We start from the raw sequence: 23192 nt of genomic DNA on the forward strand, positions 1-23192 counted from the left end.
GAACCAACCCTGAATCCTAACCCTAACCTTCCTCTTACCTTTGAACCAACCCTGAATCCTAACCCTAACACTAACCTTCCTCTTACCCTTGAATCAACCCTGAATCCTAACCCTAAACTTAATTGTATTCTTGAATCAAACCTGAATCCTAACACTAACCTTCATCTTACCCTTGAATCAACCCTGAATCCTTACCCTTGAATTAACCCTGAATCCTAACCCTAACATTCCTCTTACCTTTGAATCAACCCTGAATCCTAACCCTAACCTTAATTGTATCCTTGAATCAAACCTGAATCCTAACACTAACCTTCATCTTACCCTTGAAGCAACCTTGAATGCTAACACTAACCCTAACCTTCATCTTACCCTTGAAGCAACCCTGAATCCTAACCTTACCCTTGAATTAACCCTGAATGCTAACTCTTACCTTCATTTTACCTTTGAATCAACACTGAATCCTAACACTAACCCTAACCTTCATCTTGCCATTGAATCAACCCTGAATCCTAACCCTAAATCCTAACCTTAATTTTACCATTGAATCAACCCTGAATTCTAACACTAACTTTAATCTTACCCTTGAATCAACACTGAATCCTAACACTAAACATATCCTTCATTGTATCCTGGAATCAACCCTGAATCCTAACACTAACCCTCATCTTACCTTTGAATCAACCCTGAAACCTAACCCTAAATCCTAACCTTAATTTTACCCTTGAATCAACCCTGAATTCTAACACTAACCGTAATCTTACCCTTTGAATCAACCCTGAATCCTAACACTAACCTTAATCTTACCCTTGAATCAACACTGAATCCTAACACTAAACATATCCTTCATTGTATTCTGGAATCAACCCTGAATCCTAACACTAACCTTCATCTTGCCATTGAATCAACCCTGAATCCTAACCCTAAATCCTAACCTTAATTTTACCCTTGAATCAACCCTGAATCCTAACACTAACCTTCATCTTACCTTTGAATCAACCCTGAATCCTAACACTAACCCTCATCTTACCCTTGATTCAACCCTGAATCCTAACCCTAACCTTACCCTTGAATTAACCCAGAATTCTAACCCTAACCTCAATCTTACCTATAAATCAACCCTGATTTCTAACACTAACCCTAACTTTCATCTTACACTTAAATCAACCCTGAACCCTAACCCCAAATCCTAACCCTAAACTTACCTTTGAATCAATCCTGAATCCTAACCCTAACACTACCCTTTTAGTGACAAGTGACTGCCACTGTAGATGTACAGCTCCCACACACTGCTTTGTGACACTACCCTTTTAGTGACAAGTGACTGCCACTGTAGATGTACAGCTCCCACACACTGCTTTGTGACACTTTTGACAGACATCTGGTGCTTTGCAATGCCTGAGATGTCTCCTCCCTTGCTACTGCTTTTTTTTTTTTCAAGATCGGTGGCAGCTGCTGCTGCACCAGTCTGGATTCATGGAGCACCAGTCCTGTAGCCTTTGCATTCATATGGATCATGTGAAACTAATTTGCTAGCTGGAGCTTAGCTGGAGCTTGAATAAAGTTCACAGTGCTGAGCAGTGCCCTGTCCAGATCATGTGTGTGCTTCCTTGCTGTTGTGTTTGTTGTTGAACTTCAGAAATTGTATATTGTCCTTTCGGGATGTGGACTCCAATGAGAACTGGAACACCTGTATAACTGTGTACAATCATGGAGGCTGACATCCAAGAAAGCAGCACTTTAAAGCTCCACTAAAGTTGCAGCTGACCATATGGACACAGAAAAACCTTCTAAGCATGATGGTGGTATCATCTCTTTTGCTGCCAGTGGAACAGGTACAAGAAGAAGGCTTTCCTGCAAACTGTACAGACTTACAACTCAATGTTAACACTATCTGGACATGTTCTGTGCTGTATTCCATTACATTTACATTTAAGGCATTAAGCAGACGCTCTTATCCAGAGCAACTTACTACAGTGCTTCACTGTTTACTCAGAAAATACCCTGATGAGGTGGGTCTTCAGTCTGAGTTTGAAGACAGTGAGTGACTCTGCCGTTCGGACACCCAGGAGAAGTTCACTCCACCACTTTGGTGCCAGGACAGAAAAAAAAGCCTGGACACTTGTCTTCTGTGAATCTTAAGGGATGGCGGGTCGAGCCGAGCCGTACTTGAAGCTCGAAGGGCTCTTGGTACAGATCAGCTTTTGACCATTGCCATCAAGTATAAAGGAAATGGTCCATTCATAGTTTTGTAGGGTTCAGGGTTTTGAATCTGATGCAGGCAGCTCCAGGAAGCCAGTAAAGAGAAAGCAGCACCCATAATCTTCTACTGTTATCACACTCTCACTGTTACGACATTTCCACTTTTATTATACACTCTATGCTGATATTATTGCAGCTATTGTTCCAGAAGCTTGTTGATGGCTACCAGAAGGGGAAACTTGAGTGACATTTCATCTAATATTAGATGTCATATATGTATATATTTGACCTGTGATTTTAGAAATAAATAATTCTATTAAAGATGTGTGTCGTTACTGAAAGCTCAGTAATGCCATGGCATTCATGTCCATTATGAGTTCATGTAATTGTCTGACTGTGGAAATGTATGTGCCTGCCTGAACAATGTACATATTTTGAGCTTATTTTAAGCAAATCACTTTAGCAGGCTAACTTAATAAAGCAACATAATGCTAACACGATGCTAACTCTAGCTAATACCAAGCTATTCTAGTGCTAGAGCGGCAGCTGTTAAGGGAAACTTAACCAATGTGTGTGAGTTTACAGCCTTGGATTATGCATTTCATGACTGGCAGTAAATATGATAGAAGTGGACTGAACCAAAACAGTGGTTATAATGATGACCTCTTGCTGCTCGCTCTTCACTTGCACTTGTTCCAGAGTCCAGAATGGTCCAGGTTTTAGTGTTTCCTGTTTTCCAACTTCAAAAACTACAAAAGCCAAGAGATTGATTCCTATAGAGGAGTTTGTAATTATTATTGTTTTTATGTATGTAGTAAAGGTTTCTTTATTAAATCACATACATGGTTTGTATGACTGCTAAGACTGGACAAATGTTCCTGTATTGGCTCTAAGTTACTGTGGTTAACAGGTGCGTGTTTTGGAATCCCTGCATTTCTTTTATTCTGTCACACCAGCAGATCACCACTAGAGGGCGACAACATGCAGCCTTTAAAGGTCTATCTGCAGCACTAGGTTCTGTGGTAGGTACAGTAGAGAATGTATTTCTAATGAGAAATGTCACTTAACTTGACGTCTTAGGGGTTTCCAAGTGAGTCTAAAATGAAAAATCCTGATTTATATAAATACAGAAATCTTTCCTCATCACAGAACAGCATGAATTATTTCAGCTCTGCTGTCAGATTTTTAAACACTGTTAGATTCTAGTTATACAACTTTCTAACACTGACTGATGTCAGTGAGCAATTCACCGTGCCTGTCAGTCAGCACTCAGTAGTCAGAATGCCAGACAATCAGCTGCCCCTATACAGAATACCAACCAGTGAGCACATAATAGAGCACTTAATAGCTAGAATGCCAACAAATCAGCACTTAATAGACAGAATGTCAGCCAATAAGCACTTAAAAGCCAGAATGCCAACCAATCAGCACTTAATAGTCAGAATACCAACCAATCAGCACTTAATAGCCAGAATACCAACCAATCAGCACTTAATAGCCAGAATGCCACCCAATCATCATTAATGTCATCCTGCCCTAAATCAGTTTGATGCTGAAAAACAGAAATCTGCTGCTATCTGTTCAGGGATTTTTAAATACATTTTTCCACTTTTCGCAAACAAGATTAGATGTTTAGCTTCATTCACATCAATTTAATACAGATTTGCTGACTATTTTTAGTTTAATGGGCGGAATAGGAGATGACCAGGCTTTGGACATAGAACGGACACAGAATATAAATAGAATAAAAGATTAAATTACACTGTAAATTGAGATTCCCTCCAGTCAGAAGCTACAGGACGAGTGTCAGCACTGGACAAGAAATGCTACATCATCATTTCCGTCCTAAATCAGCGAAACTCTAATATGAAACTGATGCCAATTGTGCTTTATTTAGTTTCACTGATTTAGGACGGAAATGATGACGCAGCATTACTTGTCCAGTGCTGACACTCATCCTGCAGCTTCTGACTGGAGGGAATCTCCATTTACAGTGTAATTGAATCTTTTACTCTATGTTTATTCTATGTCCATAGCCTGGCCGTCTCCTATTCCAGGCTATGGACATCATAACATGATAATAATATGGAATATAAATAGAATAAAAGAAACTCCTCCAGTCAGAAGCTACGGTGCAAGTGTCAGCACAGGTCATCATTTCAGTCTTAAATCAGTGAAACTCTGATATATGAGACTGATCTCAATAGCGCTTATTGAAGTTTTATTTACAGTAATACTGATTCCAGGTTCTTGGTTGTTGTGTTTTATAATAACATTGAAGTCTAAAAGCCTGTGAGGTGCCGTTAATATGTTAAGTCTGTGTTTCAAATATTAAAACCCAGGCAGCAGGGCTGAACAGGTGTAATTAGGTGTAATAAGGTCAGAAATGAACTTCGCCCTCTAGGGGCTGGATGGTTTCCCCTACGGAGCTCAAACACAGCGACAGGTTTTTAGCTCAGATTTTACCCAAACAGCACTGTTTACAACTTAGGCCATATGAGCAACAGCGCTATAATCTGCTGAGTCACACACACATACACACACACACACCACAGGCTGTTTGTGACAGTAATATGTGGTGACAGAGATGACCTCATCACGTCAGCAAAGTGGACTATCTGGGTCAGCCTAAAAAAATGCCCGGGCCTTATGTCCCGATTCTTACACAACACACACAACCTATAATACAAATACGGCTACATACATGTGGACACACTAGGAACATGTTAACAGACACACGTACACTCATATTTTGAATCGGTTGCAAGCTAAAGCACCAATCATTATACATGACATGTCCAAAAGTATCCAGACAGTCCTTGCTAAAGCAGGCATTCTGATACACACAGCTTGTATAATGTCCACAGACACACACTGGCCAAAGGAACAGGCTGCTCTGGAGCAGCCATGAGCATGTAAGCCTAAGGTCACTGCGCCCAATGCAGAGTGGGAGCTAGAGGGGTTTAAAGCCCTCAGCATTGGGCTGAGGAGCAGTAGAACTGTGCAGTGGAACGGAGTGATGAAGCTCCTTCCAATACATTTGGGATAAGCTGGAGTGACAGAACTAATCTGCACCTGACCCCACTAACATCAGCAGCTAACCTCACCAATGCTCTTGTGAGGCTGACTGCAATCAAACTCTTCTTACAGCAATGTTCCAACATCAAGTATAAAGAAAGAATAGTGTCTGATACTGCAGTCTTTGGTTAAAACCCTTAATTTTGGAAATATTCAGTAGGAACACGCGTCCAAACACTTTTGCAATATATGCGTCATGTGTTAATTAAGCGCACTTGGTCAGTCTTACAACAGTCAATCACTGTCAAATCAGAAGACGCTAATTATCTATACTTAAGATTTTAATTCAGTCTACAGCAGTTTAGACACACCCTTTCATCCTACAGAAGGTTAGCCACACCCTTTCATCCTACAGCAGGTTAGCCACACCCATTTAGCCTACAGCAGTTTAGACCCATTCTTTCATCCTACAGCAGGTTAGCCACACCCATTTAGCCTACAGCAGTTTAGACCCATTCTTTCATCCTACAGCAGGTTAGCCACACCCATTCAGTCTACAGCAGTTTAGACCCACTTTTTCATCCTACGGCAGTTTAGCCACTTCCTCATTTTAAGGTTATAAGACGTGTTCTTTCCTAGACTACATTTCCCAATGGAGAACAGAACAGGACCGCCAGGCAGAACAAAGCCCATTTACATATATCAGTCCTAAAGACACATTAACGGAAACAGTCGGTTCAAATGTAAGGGCTAAACAGAGTCTGGAAAATTAATTATGACAAGTATATCTGAATTATGGGGCTGAACCTTAATTTACATTACCATTTAAAAAGGCTACTTATGACAGGTAGCGGCCATAAAGGCTGATTCTCTCAAAAGACGGTAGACAAGACAACTCACCACCTGTCTAGTGATCTAGGTTGTTACTGGCATTGGGTTGTCATGACATTTTCTGGTGTGTTTTGGCACGTCCTTTACCCTGAAAAACTCTTTGGTGGATCCTGAGTCTAGCGTGCCATACGCTATCTCTGTCTGTTTGGCCAGATCTTCTGCACTCTCTATAGGAGACACCATCCTCTCCACAGTGAGGAACGCAGCCAGGTTAGCCGTGTAAGACGAGATGATGATTAGGGTGAAGAACCACCAAACACCACCTACAATACGACCTGAGAGAGACCTGAGAGAGAGCAAAAGAAAGAGGGAGTGAAGGGGAAACAAAAGGAAAAAAAGAAAAAGAACAGAGAGCACATACAGAGGAAACATAATGAGAGAAGAAGATGGACGTGAAGATTGGTGGGATAAAGAAAGTAAAAAGAGAGAGAGCGAGAGAGAGAAAAAAGCAAGCGTATTGCAGTAGACATGTTAATCCAAATCAAGAAGTTAATTTTATTATTTAAATAAATGCTAATCCAAAACAGCTAAAGATCAGTGTAAATGTTGAACAGCTAATTCTACTGTAGAGCAGTGTAAATAATGAACAGCTAATTGTAGAACAGTGAAAATCCTGAACAACCAATCCTACTGTGCAGCAGAGTAAATCCCGAACAGCTAACTCTACTGTAGAGCAGTGTAAATTCTGAACAGTTAATACTACTGTAGAGCAGTGTAAATCCTGAACAGCTAATCCTACTGTAAAACAGTGTAAATCCTGAACAGCTAATCCTACTGTAAAACAGTGTAAATCCTGAACAGCTAATCCTACTGTAGAGCAGTGTAAATAATGGACAGCTAATTGTAGAGCAGTGCAAATCCTGAACAACCAACCCTACTGTACAGCAGAGTAAATCCTGAACAGCTAATCCTACTGTAGAGCAGTGTAAACCCTGAACAGCCAATCCTACTGTAGAGCAGTGTAAATCCTGAACAGTTAATCCTACTGTAGAGCAGTGTAAAGTCTGAACAACTAATCCTACTGTAGATCAGTGTAAATTCTGAACAACTAATCCTACTGTAGATCAGTGTAAATTCTGAACAGCTAATCCTACTGTAGAGCAGTGTAAATAATGAACAGCTAATTGTAGAGCAGTGTAAATCCTGAACAGCTAATCCTACTATAGAGCAGTGTAAATCCTGAATAGTTAATTCTACTGTAGAGCAGTGTAAATCCAGAGCAGCTAATCCTGGAGTAAAGGTAATCCTGAGGGGTTCATTTTATCCTACTTTCAAGAGTCCAGACTAAGGCTTCTGTAGTGAAATTCTTCTCCAGATTGGTGAGAATCTATAGAATTGCTCTCTGTGCTGAACGCTGAAGAGCATATTCACTATCTCAGATCAGAGAAATGACACATAGCACAGTCCAAAGTGATGAAGAGGAAGATGATGGAGGGCGACAGGAAAGCATCTCTGGAACGGAGACTTCAGAAAATAGGACTGTCAGAAGATGGAAGTGAAAATGGAATAACCGAATGAATGAATGAAGGAAAGTGCCGACGGGCATGATGGAATGAGTGGTGAAGGAAGAATGATGGAGTGATGAAAGTGAAGTCCTGGTGAAGGAGTCAAGCGAGCTGAGAGAGCTTCCACTAAAACAGCTCATACACACCACACTGCTGAGAGTGAAATGGAGACATGCAGCAAAAACACGGTAACCCTCCAAGAGAAACAACAGAGAAAGAGAACTAGGCAGAGAAAGGATAGAGAGAGAGTGAGAGAAAGAGAGAGAAACACAGATTGAGAGAGGGAGGAAAAGAGAGAGAGAGAGAGAATTTATTGTTGCTATTCTTTTTTAACATTTCTTAATTTTAATGTATTTAAAAATGTGTATACAAATTGTACATACATATTTATATATATATATATATATTTAGAAAATGTGCCAAAATGTTTATTTTGATTATTACCACCTTTTTATTATTAAAACCCAGTTTTCTACCCAATTTGAAGACCTAAAGCCTGTTAATGCAAACTCCCCCTATTACTAGCAATGCCCTCAACACTTTGAGGGTGACACATGTCTCCATCTCCACATGTGAAGCCAGTCACCACCTCTTTTCGAACTGCTATGTTACTACTGTTGTCACTTGTTTTGTCATTATTGTTGCAGTTATTGCCATTATTGTCGTTGTAATGCTTAGGCAGTACCGTACTCCTTACAGTCAGGCCAATAAAGCTACTATAAACCTTGCTTCTCTTTAAAGAGACAGGATATAGAGACAGGATAGAGAGAAGAACAGAAAAAGCTGAAAGAAACAAAGAGAGAGAAAGAAGCGAAGACACAGAGACACAACGAGAAAGAGAGAGAGAGAGAGAGTGGCAGAGAGAAATACTCACTGAGTCTGTGCATTTTACAGTCAGCACATGGTGAATATGAGTTACTTTGCGGATACTCCCTTTCATAAACCGCGGTGAGGAGGAGAAAGAACAAATCGAGGATAAAAGTAAGAGAAACTTAAACAAGTAAAAGAGAGAGAAAGAGAAAGAGAAAATAAAGGGACGCGAAGCAGTAGTGAACTGAGGGACGAACAAATAAACGACTGAATTAATGATTGAATGACTGAATGAATGAATGAATGAGAAGTTAATGGAACGGAAGCAATCAATGTTTACCAGAAATAACAGATAAGCACCATGGCATCGTGACTGAAGGACGAAATGACCATAAAATGCAGAGAAACAACTGGAAGGACAGAAAGTGAGACATAGAAAAGAGAGAGAGAGACAGAGAGAGAGGGAGGATGGAGAGATGATGAAGATGAAGAAGGTGACGGATGGTCGTTGCTGGTTTCTGAACGGAGAACCAACCTTGGCGAGATATCGCATCCTTGCTGCATGAAGGCTCCCAGAGAGAACCACAAGCTGTTGAAGATGCCAAAGTCATTGGGGGGGTCCGGAGGGGTCTGCGGATCCTTCGCCTCGTCGCTGTCGTCCAGGTGCCACTCATATGGGCTGAAGCGGCTGACCAGGAAAAGAACGACACTCACGCCAATGTAGGCGAACACGATGCACATCCAGATCTCGTAGGCCAGCGGGTCCAGGAAGGAGAACACGCCGGGCTTGGACTTCTGCGGCTTCTTGATCATGATGGAGATACCCAGGCTCATGAAAGGCTTCGAGAAGTCTATCACTTCTTCTCGTACCAGAGTAATGGTCAGCGGCGCAACCGCTATGTCCGCCCTCTACAAACACACACATAGCATGCACAGAGATGGTTACAATCACATACCATTAATCACCAAGAGGTCAATCTCATTTACACAGGCTCCGTCCCCTTTTTTCTCTCTGTTGGGTGTCTGAAGTTTGCTTAGTTAGTTTTACACTGTTGCTACAAAGGTAATGGAGATAACAAGTAATGAAAGCTTTCTCTTCAACTAGCATTGGAGTTCCAAAGCTAACAAGCAATGGAAGCCTGTACTTTACCAGTTAGCCTGGAGCTACGTGACTAATGTAGCTAACAAGTAATAGAAGCTCGTACTTCACCAGTTAGCACTGGAGGTACAAGGCCAATGTAACTAACAAGCAATTAAAGCTTTTTTAGCAAAGCCACTCAGTGTGGGCACTACTAAGACAGGTGTAATTACTGCACATTATTTTAAATGTACATTATTCGTAAATGCTATTGTCTGTAAATACTATTAACATTTGATATTTATTTTCCTTATATGCCATAAATATAGTTGCTCACTGCCTATTTGTGGTTCATAAACCAAATTACCACCCCAACCCAGAAGATACTGTTTCCCACAGTATGAGCCCTGCTCTAATCCAGTTCTCTGAACTGCATCCAGAACACCACAAACTACCACAATAGGTGACCATTGGCCACTACTAAATGTAATAAATTCACAAAATGATTTAAATCACTAAATTTGATTTCCTTAAATATATAGTAGAATGTAAAACAAGCTGTAGTTTGATGTTCATTGAAGCTGTTAAGGTGAGTGTGTACTGATTTAGGCATGTAAAGGTGCACGTATTTGTCACTGTACACTGTACAGCAAAATGTGTCCTCCGCATTTAACCCATCTGTGGTAGTGAACACACACTCGTGAACTAGGGGCAGTGAGTACACACACACACCCAGAGCGGTGGGCAGCCAACTCCAGCGCCCAGGGAGCAGAGAGGGTAAAGGGCCTTGCTCAAGGGCCCAACAGTTATCGATAACCCGGCGCTCTAACCGCTGAGCCACCACTGCCCCTATACAGCAATTTTTATACTCCAGAGGGGGCACCCAGACTTGAACTGGGGCTCTCTTGATCTGCAGTCAAACGCTCTGCCACTGAGCTACATCCCCACCATCAAACTTTTCCAGTGCCTGTTAACTACATCAGCCTCTCAGCAGACAGACTATGTTTGTGGTAAGGGGGAGAAAGGAGGCAGGTGTAAAATGACATTGTCCTCAAAATGATTTTTCCTTAAAATGATGTATTCATTCAGTTTTGGGTGGAAAAATCAAAATGTGTAAAACTGTAGAAATTACCTGGTTAATCAATCAATAGCAGCCCATGACTCTGAACGGACGATGCCATACTGTACATTACTCTGTACAGCCAGACAGAGAGTACTGATCTACTGCTGGATCCCTTCTAACCAGTTCATCTAAACCAAGAGGTCTGCAGCTCTGATTTAGCATATCCAGCACTTTCGCTCTTATCACACTTTTTGACGTATTACAACATATTTTGTCATGTTATTTAATAATTCCATTAAGATTACGTATTGAAAAGCAGTAAGGAACACAGAATAGGCTGCATAAATGATTACAAAAATACATATCTACATATCTAAAAATACATAATAGTTGTACAGTACTAATCTTATTTCTCATTATTATAATAATCTCATTATTACATTTTAGTGGCAGTGAAAGGGTTATATTTAAATAAAACTACATTAAACTAAACCAGAGTGAGCAGGTTTCAGTCAGTTGTTAGAAATGAAGAATAGTGGTGGCAGCTCTTTACTAAAAGAGACACTGTAACAGACGAGGTCAAATAGAGGCTAATACCTGTTCCAAGCTTGAATGGTCATGTTTAATCTAGAATGAGCAAAACATGAAGAACTGCCGTTAGCTTGGGACTAACATACTCCAAGATTCCAATGAGGGGCCATGATTGAATTTAATTTTGTTGTCTGTGACCTGAACTGAAAGTTATCTTTGTGTTCAAGGCAGAGAAAAATAGTACGTACAAAAACAAACGCCATCTTACCGTTCCAGTGCTCAAAGACGATCAATAGGCGAAGCTGATTCTGGCGTCTTAACCATTAACACTTAACGCAAGCCGTGGTAAGCTGTGTATCTTATAACGTAGCTGTGTCTCCTTAGTGTCTGTTTCAGTGGACAATAAGTGAGCAGCATTTGAACCTTAAAGAATATCAGTGTAAGAATATGAAAAGAATATGTAAAGGAAATATTGAGTGTTACTGGTTTGTTGTTTATTTGGTAGTTTAATAGAGGCTGTAAGGAGGTGGTTCTAACTGTATTCACATGACATACAGCCTCTATTTCATGCTTTTAAGCACAATGCTGCAAATAATGGTTAAGCCATAATACAACTGCAGCAGAAATGTAGCGAAACATCTCAGTCACAGTTAAAGGAACAGGCTGGTGAACAAGACTGATCACTGATGTCAGGCGTGTTTGATATCTTGATATGCTTCTTTAGTTTAGTTTAGACTAACGTTTATGCGAGTTCGATTCAGAAAACATGCCGGACATAAATGAGTTAAGCTGACTAGAGACTCGAGAGGCCAGAACGGCACAGAATGCACATTTGTACAGACTACGTTCTGCATTGCGGCCTCTATACTCCTGAAAAAGCAAGTGGTGTTGAATTTACAGGGCTGTGAAAGCTGACCAAGACCGAAGACCTGGGTGGAGTTAGCAACACTCAGACAAGAAGACACGTCCAGCCACAGATCACCCCAGAGTGCCAAAACTACACTGAAAAAAGGTGCAGATCACATAATAGTGGCTAAGAATGTTTTTCTAAAATAAAAAATATGCAGAATTCTTATATTGAGTAAAATCTAAAATATCAGAGATGCTACATGTTTGTGTGTAAAACCATATAAAAGACTCCAGTCTACCACAGAGCGTAATGCTTCTCAAGTATATAAACAGTCACCTTAGTTTTATACACAATTTGAAAGAATCAGCAAATGGGAGTGTGGGGAAGGGTTTTGGTTAGAACATGGCAGTAAGTTTCAGCAAGTATAGAGAGAAGCTTACATACATTTGTTTTTTGTTACATGCATATATTCTCCATCCTTTGAATCCCGTAGCTGCTCTGTACATTGTGTAAATAATTTTGCATGAATAGACCAATAGAAATGCACCAAATTGATTTGGATTTGACTTTTTACGTTGACTTTTATTGAAGGTTAAGAAGATTTTTCCCTTCTCCTGTAAAGCTGCTGTTTTGGAGATGCATGTTTTTCTTTGGACAGCAACAACATGTTATAATACACATTGTATGTAAGTATATGTAATACTAATACAATTATTCCCCATAAAAATTATACATTGTGCCTGTTACATAAAAACTATGTTGTGCTGTGCTACACCAATAAGAGCCCTTGGGCATGACTCCTAACATTCCATTGGCCCACCTCTGTAATGCGAGTATCCTTGTAAGTCGCTCTGGATAAGAGCGTCAGCCATAAATGTTTGTGTGTGGTCTTGTTTTGCAGAAAAAAAATGTTTACATTTTACCATTTTTTTGTATTTAACATAATAGGACTGGGGTCATATTTAATTGCACCATTACACAATTCAATTTAAAAGTAATTTGTTTGTTGAGATTTCTGGACAATTTTGGAAAGTCTTGGTATCAAAGCAAGTCATTTTGGGTCGATTTGATGATGAAATGTAAATGCCATTTATTGCATTAATATGTAGATGTATAATCATATAAAGGGAAAGTAGTGGCTCTACATGTGTGGAGTGTGTTTTGATATTTTTAGGTAAATTGTTGATGTTGAATGTTTGATGTTAAATATTAAAAAGGTAACTACACAAAGTGTAGCAAGGTTTTTGACATCAAAGCGGGTGACTTTAGCTGGAGTGTTGCTAGCTTCACACATCCATCCTTAAATAAAACCCACCCCCTGACCACCTGTCGTGACCTCTGACTTACCCCGTACACCAGTTCTCCCACCATGCCGTTCCAGGTCCTGGTCTCGGGGTCACGGGCCCCATATTTGCCATCGCCCACGATGGACAGTTTGTATTTGATTCCTACATGCTTGGCGATCTCTGAGGCCAAGTCCACGCAGTAGCCCTCATAGCGTTCATTACCCTCCAACTGCATATAATTCCGCTTATACATCACATACGGAGCCTCCTGTTAACCAGATCAGACAGGGGTCAGCAGGGGTCATCTTAAACACACGCATAAACATTCACAGGAGGTATGAAGACAACAGTGGGCTACATGCATCCATGCTGAAAAGGCCACACGGGCACTCATGCAAACATTTACACACTCATTAAAGATAATATCTCTTCAGTTCACTGTAACACAACACACACACTCAAGATTAGTCACAAACAGTAATGCACAGTAATTGTGGCCCGAGCCACAGCAGCCAGCCTTCATTAGAGTGCACATAAAGCAGTAAAGCGGGGTTCGTTCTGGGTTAAATGGGGTCGGTGGGGTCACTCTGTGTTTTCTGCACTGTGGGTAGTAATTGTGGGGAAAGGACTTTGGATAGAACTTTGCTGTGAAATTCATTAAGTAAAGAGAGCAGCTCTCTCACACACACACACACACACTTGTTTTTATACCTTGTCAGGACTCATATACTGTATATTTTCCATTAGTTTCATATACAGTATATGTAAGAACCTATATTTATATATATATATATAAATAACAATACAAAGACCCACATGTGTTTTACATATATGCAGGTAAGCCTATAAGAAATATATTAACAAATATATTATAATAACAAGGATATATTACATATATACTATATACAGGGGTATGCAAATATTTGGGTACCTTTGGCCAAAATATCTGTTACTGGGAAAAACTAAAAGAGTAAAAATGACACATTTCTTTAATATTTTAAGCAAGATTACACGGCAAAATCTTCCGCTTGCACCTTCTGAGGTAGTCCATTGTGAACTGATAATGTGATGTTTGCCGCAGGAATGTATTGCTATTAAATTAAATGCTCTCCCACTCCCTATGCCACTGGCTGCAACACAATCGCAAAGCATGACTGATCCACTCCTGTGCTTAACAGTTGGAAAGGTGTTCTTTTCATGAAGCGTACCTTTGCTCACCGTGGCCAAAGATTTCCATTTTAACTTCTTCAGTCCACAGGATTTGTTTCCAAAATGCTTTAGGCTTGTATAGATGGTCCTTTGAAAAAATCTGACCCTGAACTTTGTGGTGAGGACGCAGGAAATGCTTTCTTCTGATGACACTTATATGAAGGTCATATTAGTGCAGGCGTTGCTGCACAGTAGAACAGTGCACCAACACACCAGTGCCTGCTAGATCTTCCAGACCTCAAAATGGCAATCACTGCTCCTTTTTACTAGCATATCTTATTTACATACTTGGGAAATGAGTACCTTAAAAGGCTTTGCTATCTTCTTACAGCCTTCTTCTTTAATCATTCTAATTGTTAGACAGTTGCCTAACTGCTGATTGTTGGGACAAGGTTTTAGGAGTTTTTATAAAGCTTGGAAATTTGCATCAGCTGGCCTCAAGATGATTGCGAAAAAGCCATAACGCTAACAAATGAGTTCATTGGTATGTCATCTTGGTGACAGGTCTCAAATCTTTTGGGGTACCCAAACCTTTTCTGTTTTTCACTTTAAAATTGTGCAAAAACCAAAACAATACACTAATCCTATTCAATATGTCAAAAAGTATGTTTCGCCTAAGAATTTTTGTAATTAATAATATAGTAATAGTAATAACTAGGTTTGTCCTGAAACTGTATGAAAACACTCACACACACACAAACGCTTGTATTGCTACACTTGTGAGGAAGAAACACTTCAGTAAATGTCGTGTGACTAAATCTCACACAACCTAAACCCTTACACTACATCTAATCCCAGCAGCCTATGATCACATTTAGTCTTCACAAGTGTAGCCATTCTCTCTCATTCACTCGCACACACACATACACACCCCAGTGCATGCGTGAGTTGGGTGGGGTATTCAGTGGTTTCCTCAGATTTGTGCTGAAAGCCTTTATAGAGCACAACACATGCTGGGTAACACTAACACTGACCATTAGCTTAAACCTGAATCTTGCACCATAGAAACACCAGTCTTACAACTCCTCTCACATTCACATTCAGCTCAGAATAATTAACTGAACATTATAACATTACATTTACTTTTTAGGAAATTTCGATCTCAATGTTTAATGACATGTGGTTTGAACCTTATTTATATTCCACTGTTTTTTATTCATAGTTCTAGACGCAGTTTCATGCCAACATACTGTTCTCTGTTCAGTATTTTGCATGAGGGGATTATTGAACTACACAAGAATTTCGCAGCCATCCAATCAGAGCAGAACTGGACCTCGCTTTTCTCCCTGCTAAAGCGTGTTAGCTTAGCATGTTAGCTCTGCGTATTAGCCTGATGTCGCCTAACGCTGTGTTAATGTTACTTTTTTGTCGTTCTGATTTTGCCTATGATGAGCAGGTCATAGGCAGAGTCAGAAGAAGCAGTCATGTCCTTTAAATGTAAGATAAGGCGAACCTTATGGTACATTTAAATATGACTGTGGATCTCTGGCAATCTACACTAGCCTAGAAAATCCATTCGCAAGCTAAATTAGCCTAGCAAATGTATTTACAACATTACTAAACTAGCCTAGAAAAAGCTTATATGCTTGCAAAACTACACTACACTACACTTCTATCAAAACTACTAACATAAAACACAAAAAGCAAACATGAAATCCAGTCACGAACTAAAAACTAGCGTAAACTAGTGAAACAGACCTGCTAAAGTGTCTAAAGTAGCTTAGCAAGTATCAAATCTACTTACTAAAGTCTTAAATAAAGTAAGGTATTAATAAAGTAAAAACCTGCTTACAATCTAAACACGTCTAGGGAACGTCAAATTTTCGCAATGTCCAAACAGTAATTCTTAATAAAAAGGTACACTAGCCCAGCAAGCACCAAATCTGTTCACAACCCACACTAGTGTAGTAAAAAAGTGCCTGCTTACAACCTACAGCAGCCTAGCAAACCTGTTTCCAGATAATCCTAATGATTAGTAAATCACCTCACAAACTAAACCAGCCTTGCAACATTAAATCCACATACAAGCTAAATTAGCCTAGCATAGCAAATATTAGCCATTGATGGAAACGTTCATATTGAGTTAAGCGCCCTATTGGAGGTATTCTGTATCAAAGGCCGTTCTGTAGTCAACTCAAATTATTTATTTATTACGTATTATTTATTTACGTCAAGTAGGATTACATGGTCTGTATGATCATACTTATAAATAAAACTATCCTAGCAAACCCAAATTCAAGCTAAATTAGCCTATCACACAGTAAATATACTCATCAACCAATCTAGCCTAGCGAGAAGTACAATTACTAACAAACTAAAGCCGCTAGCAAACGGCAAATCCAGACACAAAATATACCGAATTCAAACAGCAAATGCAGTTAGCCTCCTAGATCTGTCCCTGTGTGTTAGCAAATATTGCAGGATTCATCATAAGAAGTTTAGCAATTCTGTTCATAAAGCATTCATTAACAAGTACTAGCCTAAGAGCGACTACAAATTTAAAAAAGCTCTGCCCTGCCCTCTAAATCCTCTTCATCTCTTCACTTGTTAATGACCTGTAGCATCAGCTTTAGTGCCTCCTTATGTAATTAACGGAGCAGTTTCATTAATTATTTTCATCTACTGTTTAATTAACACTATCCTCGTTTCCTCCCCCAACCTCTGCTCTTTAGTGTCAGGCCCTGCTGGCTTCGAGCTCCAGCCTGCTAACCTAGTGCAATTAGCAAGTCTTTAGAGTTCTCTCTCTCTCTCTCTCTCTCAAACACACACATTTACAGTCTTCTGGGCCATCAATTAATTGTCCCATATTTATGGAAATGAATGCTGTTTCAAATTCTAATATTATGAATGCACATTTCTCAGAACACTGAACTGGGGGCTATGAGCTGGTTTCACATTTTCTATTTTTGGACTCTCTGTGTTCACACAGCAGATTCTTATTTATATATTTACTTTCATTTCAGCATAACGTTTCATCAAAGTGACAGCAATACTTCATATCAGTTCAGTTCTGTTCTGTTTATTATAAATCATAATGATATATACACTATAAAAACGACTATAATAATAATAATCCTATTATTTATTATTTTTTCCAAATTAAGTACTTGAATTAGTGTTATGTAATAATTATGTGAATATAACATAACTGTATATTATATTATATGAGATTTCACATAACATCTGACTAATTCCTGCTGTAGCTTCTATAGTAATCTCACTAATAATGTTACAATGGATGTCCCTCTCTCTGATTGGTTGATCTTGGCTGCTCCTGATTGGACGGCTGGATGTGAAAAGAAGGCGCTTCAGCACAGATCGAAGGTGACACAGAACAGAGTAGAGATCTGAGAGTGAGCGGGGTCTGTAAAGGCCAGAGGTGGGCACTTTACGCCCACTTCAAATACTCATATCTTTGTGCCACCGGTGAGAAAATCAGTAAAGGTCAGTCATCTATGTGAATGTGTATGAGTGTGTGTGTGTGTGTGTGTGTGTGTGTGTGTGTGTGTGTGTGTGTGTGTGTGTGTGTGTGTGTGTCATTTGCATCCATCCAGATTGTTGCGGCTCGTTTAGCAGCATAGGTGAGTACTTACGTATGATATGCGCAAGAGAGAGATAGAGAGAGACAGAGAGAGAGCCTAGCCTAATTCATTACCAAAGCCGGTATTGTGATGTCACTGCTACAACAGGCCACCGTGGTAGGGAAAGTGACGATGCTTTGGCACCCACACGGATACAGTTGAAGCACTCACAAGTGATCGACTGTTTCAACATGTAGTGAGTGGGTGGAAAGCAAAATGAAAAGAGAAAAAGGTTCTGCCCCCCCGGGACCAAGCGTAACGCCGACACTCTGCCCGGAGTGGCAGAAGGACTCATGGTTGGGACGTTTTTAAAAGCAGCTTGGGAAAGTGTACCATAATAGTAGTGACCACAATTGTTCGGTTTTCCACAGAAGATGACTCGTTGGTAACCTGCAGCTCCACTATATAAACAAATTTCTCATATTCGTTCCAGTACCCAATCTGTAACACACACAAACAACAAACAGCAATTACAGCAGTGCACAAACACAACATGCACATTTTTACATCTGTTATATACATCTGTCTGTCTATTTATCTATCTACAGTCATGTAAAGAAATTAGAACATCCCATTAAATAATTAGTTCTACATTCAGAAATTTAGACATATCCATATTTGATCTTCTTTCAAACAATATCTACAGGTAAATGTGGCTTCATCATTCACCATTTCTTTATTTTCTGCCGTTCCAAGGTGAACTTACTGGACTGTTTTGGGTCATTGTCATGTTGCATGGTCCACCTGCGCTTAACAGTTGGCTTAACAGACAGAGGCATGTCCTCTGTTACTGTGTCCAAATAATTCAGCTTTGGAAATAATCTGTCAAAAGCACATTGTTTCAGAAGTCCTGGTCTTTGGCTAGCTGTTCTCTGGCAACCTTAGTCTGATTGTCCACATGCACACCTCCCTAGAAAATCAAACGGTTTGGGTCTCTTTTCTGATGGTAAATGCTTTTGGACGGCCTGATCTGAAAATGTTTGTTGTTTCCCTTGTTAATTATTTAGCGCATAGATTTTTGTAATTATACTGAGATCTTAAATCCCATCCCAGTCTCATATTCATCAACAATCTTCTAGCTGAAGCTCTTTGGCCCATCTCATCTGCCCATGGTTAAACCACTCATTTCAACAATCAGGAGCAAACCAAACTAAATGTCTGAGGGTCTGAAGCACCACCTGATTTTAGGTATTTGATGTAGTAATGTGTTGGGGTGTCCTAACTTTTTTTCTACAAAAAATGCATTTCTATTGATTACATTTTACAAATGATTATTAAAACATATGTCTTCAGTTTTATGTGTTTAGTTATATTACCCCATAATCTCTCAATATTGTTCAAGCGAAGATCAAATATTCATATGTGTAATATGTTAAAAAAGACAAATGTTTGCATGTGGAAGTCTTTCCCCTGACCTATCTCTATCTGTCTGTATAAATGTCTGAAATTATGCATCTATTATCTAAATAAATATATGACACAGAAATAACTATTGCCTGTTGTATAGTTACACAAAACTCTTTGTTAGAGTTGGACTGTAATGTAGTAATATCACTGTGATGGTGAAATGATGTGACATGTTCTCACTAACCTTTCTGGCTCCTCCCGGCTTTGTCTCATAAACATCAATGGTGTAGTTGGAACGTCGACCGAACGAGTCAAACTGAATATTCCCTGTCATCCCCTGAACCTGAACCTGGAGAACAACAGCACACAGAGCAACAGTAACACCCACCAAATAACAACACACAGAGCAACTGTTACACCCATTGATCTCTCTATCTATCAATCTATCTATATGTGTTTCTGTCTATTTATGTGTCTGTTTATCTGTTTGGCTGTCCCTCTTTCTGCGTGTCTGTTTTTAAGAGTAATGAATCATTTGAAAACAGCGTACACGTGTGTAAAACCTGTCACATATGATGAACAGACACAAGCATTAGCATGGCTGATGCCCAACAGATTCACCATCAAACCTGAGTTTCAGGAGGGAAAATCAGCTGATCTCATATGAGAGTTAAACACTGTTTTACTGTGAAATCCCTGAAACTCTTCCTGAAAAGAGTGAAAATTGTTTTTATATCAATGTTGACAAATTGATAGAACCCTAATATAATATTAACCCTATTAATACCAAACCATTATATTATCGTCTGGGCACTGTTGAGCACCCTCCTACCATTTTGAGCGCCCTCTCGATGTCAATGCCCTGGCTCCAGGGCACGGCCGGATTAGCCAGACAGTCTCCCGCGCTTCCCCGCCGGGAGATATCCACTCGCTGGCGACGCAGGTACCGGAACGCCTCCGCTATTACCAGGATTGCATCGTGGGTCAATGCTGAGGTGTACTAAACAGACACACACAGATTCCGTTTGATACCTTGTATATTGAGTCTTTATATTGTATACATTTATAGCTATCAATCAAGCAGCCCTCATTTACACTGTAGCCCAGCGTTCATACAAAATAATCAAAAAAGCAGCGGGAAGTGGAACTCTGAACATTTCTGATGCATTTCTGAACAAACAGAGACGGAGCTGTCACTGAAAGTAAAATAAGCATGTAGACTGACTCTACAGTGGGATTACAGGATTTTAAATGAATGAATTAAACATACTGCAGTTTGTGGCGTGCTGAGCCCGGAGTAGCAACGATAGCAGCACCATTCTCTCTATTACGGGTCAGTTATTTTAAAGTAGAAATACCACATAGTGTTGCTTTAAGAATAAAACTGTTGAAACTCTGTTGAACAATCAAATCAAACAGATCTTTAGCCCTTTCAAGCCTGTACCATCAAATACTATCAGTTGCCATATAACCTACATATATGACTTTTAGTTTGCATCATATTTGATACAGTAAAATATATTGCTCACAGCACGTTTTTTTAAAACACACTAAAACAAATAGAACACCTAACTCCTAATGCTGCCCCTTATGCAAATTTGTATAATCTTGAAAAATCTGCATGTATTTTTCTGGTGTATGCAATGCACGGATAATCCACCAGAAACCTAAAATGTGCATCTGATTTTATTATGTATATAATTATTTAATATTTATTTTAATAGAACATATTGTTGTTGTGAATATATTATTTTATGATTCTTATTATTTAGTATCGTACAAGCTGTTGAGCATGGTAATGGTCACAACATGCTCTGGTGCTGTTTTGGACCTGGTACATTGCACAAAGTAAATATTTAATGAAGGAGAACTACCTCTACATAACCTCAAGTCATCATCTAGACGGTTAACACAATCCAATATTTCAGCAGGGCAATGACACAAAACACATGTTCAAAGTGAATATTGGACAAAGCTGGCTAACATTAAGCTTTGGGATGGCCTTCCCAATAGTCTGACCGTAACCCCTTAACGCAACAAGGTTTAAAACACACTATCGTAGGGACTTCTGTTCAAACTGGCTGTTTAAGTTCATGCCCAGAAACAAAAAAAAGGGAATCCATGGGGTCCATGATGAGTGTAGGTAAACTTCAGCAGATGTAAATGTCCTTGTAACCTGTAAATGTAATTCATTATGCATATAACTAATTATGCAGTTTATCAAGTAATTAACTTAGAAGTGTGTTAGTGGCCGTGTCAATCAATCATACAGAACAAAGACAGCAGTTAATAAAGAGCAAGAGACAGAGACCTTTAGTGGTGTGTTTTTAGCCTCAGGAAATTCTCGCTCATCCAGCCGGTCCCAGCGCTGCAAGAACTGCTGAACTATCGGGTTCTCCGGATTTATTATCTGGAACCCTGTTATATTAGCACCTCCAGAGAACACCTTATCCACGCTCATATTGGAAAAACCCTGCAGCAGAGGAAAAGACAGTAAATAATAATATTAATAATAAGTACTAATTGTATGCAACTTTCATTTTAGGCAGTTTATTCAATTACATAAAGTGCATTTAAATAAAATGCAAAAACGTGAAGCAAAAATAATACTAATAAAAATTATTATTATTATCATCATAATATTTTATTATTATTTCTATTGTATACATCAACAACACCAGTAATGCGTTCTCACCAGGTTAGCCAGAATGTAGTGATATCCACGGCTATTCTTCCCTGAGGTCACAACCTGCACACAGATACACACAGATGTTACAAGCATCATTTTTTTAAATTAAAGATCATCCTTCTGTATCTAATTTTTAATAAATCAAATAAATATGTGTGTCAAGTCCACAGTGGTTGTGCCGTACTCTCTCTCTCTTTTTATCCTTCCACTCCGTCATATAGTCCCTCTAATCTTCACCCTAAAAATAAACCCAAAACTGGAGCATCTTTGTCCCGATCCCTTTAGAACCCCGCAAACCATAACTGCAGAGAGCTCACCTCCCCAAACTCCACGTTGCAGATACACAGGGAACAAGCTGAGGGCCACGTGAGGCTCTGCAGCAATTCAAACAGAATCACAATCCACTGAACATCCAATAAAGAGGAGGGCTGTTTTAATGGGCTTTAAGGTGCCCCCGTTTCTGACACAGGCATTCACATACAGCTGCTTAATCTCCATAGAAAAGCACTGAACAATACTCAGTGACGCTGTGGAGCAGCTGTGAGCACATGAACCTGAGGTCACCCTGAGGGGTATAAAGCCCTCCACTGTGTTCTCTGGAGTGATGGAGCTCCAACCGGTACATTTGGGATGAGTTGGAGAACTAATCATCCAATTACGTCTCATGTACTTGCTCTCAGGGCTGAATGCAACGAAATCTATCTCATAGCAATGTTTAAAAATCGAGTCTAAAGCCTTCCTAGAAAAAGGTTGATTTAGAATATAAAAGCTTGTGTTCAGATATTTTGGGCCAAAAGCAAATGTCTGTGCACTCCTGTTCAAATGACACAGTTTAACAGAACCATTAATGTGGTTTTGTGGTATTAATGTGGTTGTAGGTATTGTGATATAAACTGAGGTTTGTGTTACAGTCTCTCATTAGGGTTGAATATTAATAACACTCTAAATGTAGGTATTGTGATATAAACTGAGGTGTGTGTTATGGTCTCTCATTAGGGTTGAATATTAATAACACTCTAAATGTAGGTATTGTGATATAAACTGAGGTGTGTGTTACAGTCTCTCATTAGGGTTGAATATTAATAACACTCTAAATGTAGGTATTGTGATATAAACTGAGGTGTGTGTTACAGTC

At 39.5% G+C, this 23192-nt stretch overlaps 1 protein-coding gene across 4 annotated transcripts in view; it reads right to left on the minus strand.

Moving 5' to 3' along the window:
* Window positions 1-23192, minus strand: part of gria3a (glutamate receptor, ionotropic, AMPA 3a) — a 72794-nt gene that overhangs the window by 22255 nt on the left and 27347 nt on the right. For 3 of the 4 annotated variants that reach the window (XM_072676647.1, XM_072676649.1, XM_072676648.1), the window contains exons 5-12: window positions 22064-22117; window positions 21680-21841; window positions 20201-20368; window positions 19613-19717; window positions 18355-18462; window positions 13293-13499; window positions 8959-9332; window positions 6196-6394 (exon numbers count right to left, since the gene is read on the minus strand). In XM_072676647.1, the coding sequence (XP_072532748.1) occupies window positions 6196-6394; window positions 8959-9332; window positions 13293-13499; window positions 18355-18462; window positions 19613-19717; window positions 20201-20368; window positions 21680-21841; window positions 22064-22117 (1377 nt within the window). Of the gene's footprint in view, window positions 1-6195; window positions 6395-8487; window positions 8547-8958; window positions 9333-13292; window positions 13500-18354; window positions 18463-19612; window positions 19718-20200; window positions 20369-21679; window positions 21842-22063; window positions 22118-23192 lie in introns of those variants that run through there. The other variant, XM_072676650.1, reaches the window with a different exon arrangement.

The sequence above is a fragment of the Salminus brasiliensis genome, chromosome 1 (genome assembly GCF_030463535.1).
Source record: "Salminus brasiliensis chromosome 1, fSalBra1.hap2, whole genome shotgun sequence".
Taxonomy (NCBI): Eukaryota; Metazoa; Chordata; class Actinopteri; order Characiformes; family Bryconidae; genus Salminus; species Salminus brasiliensis.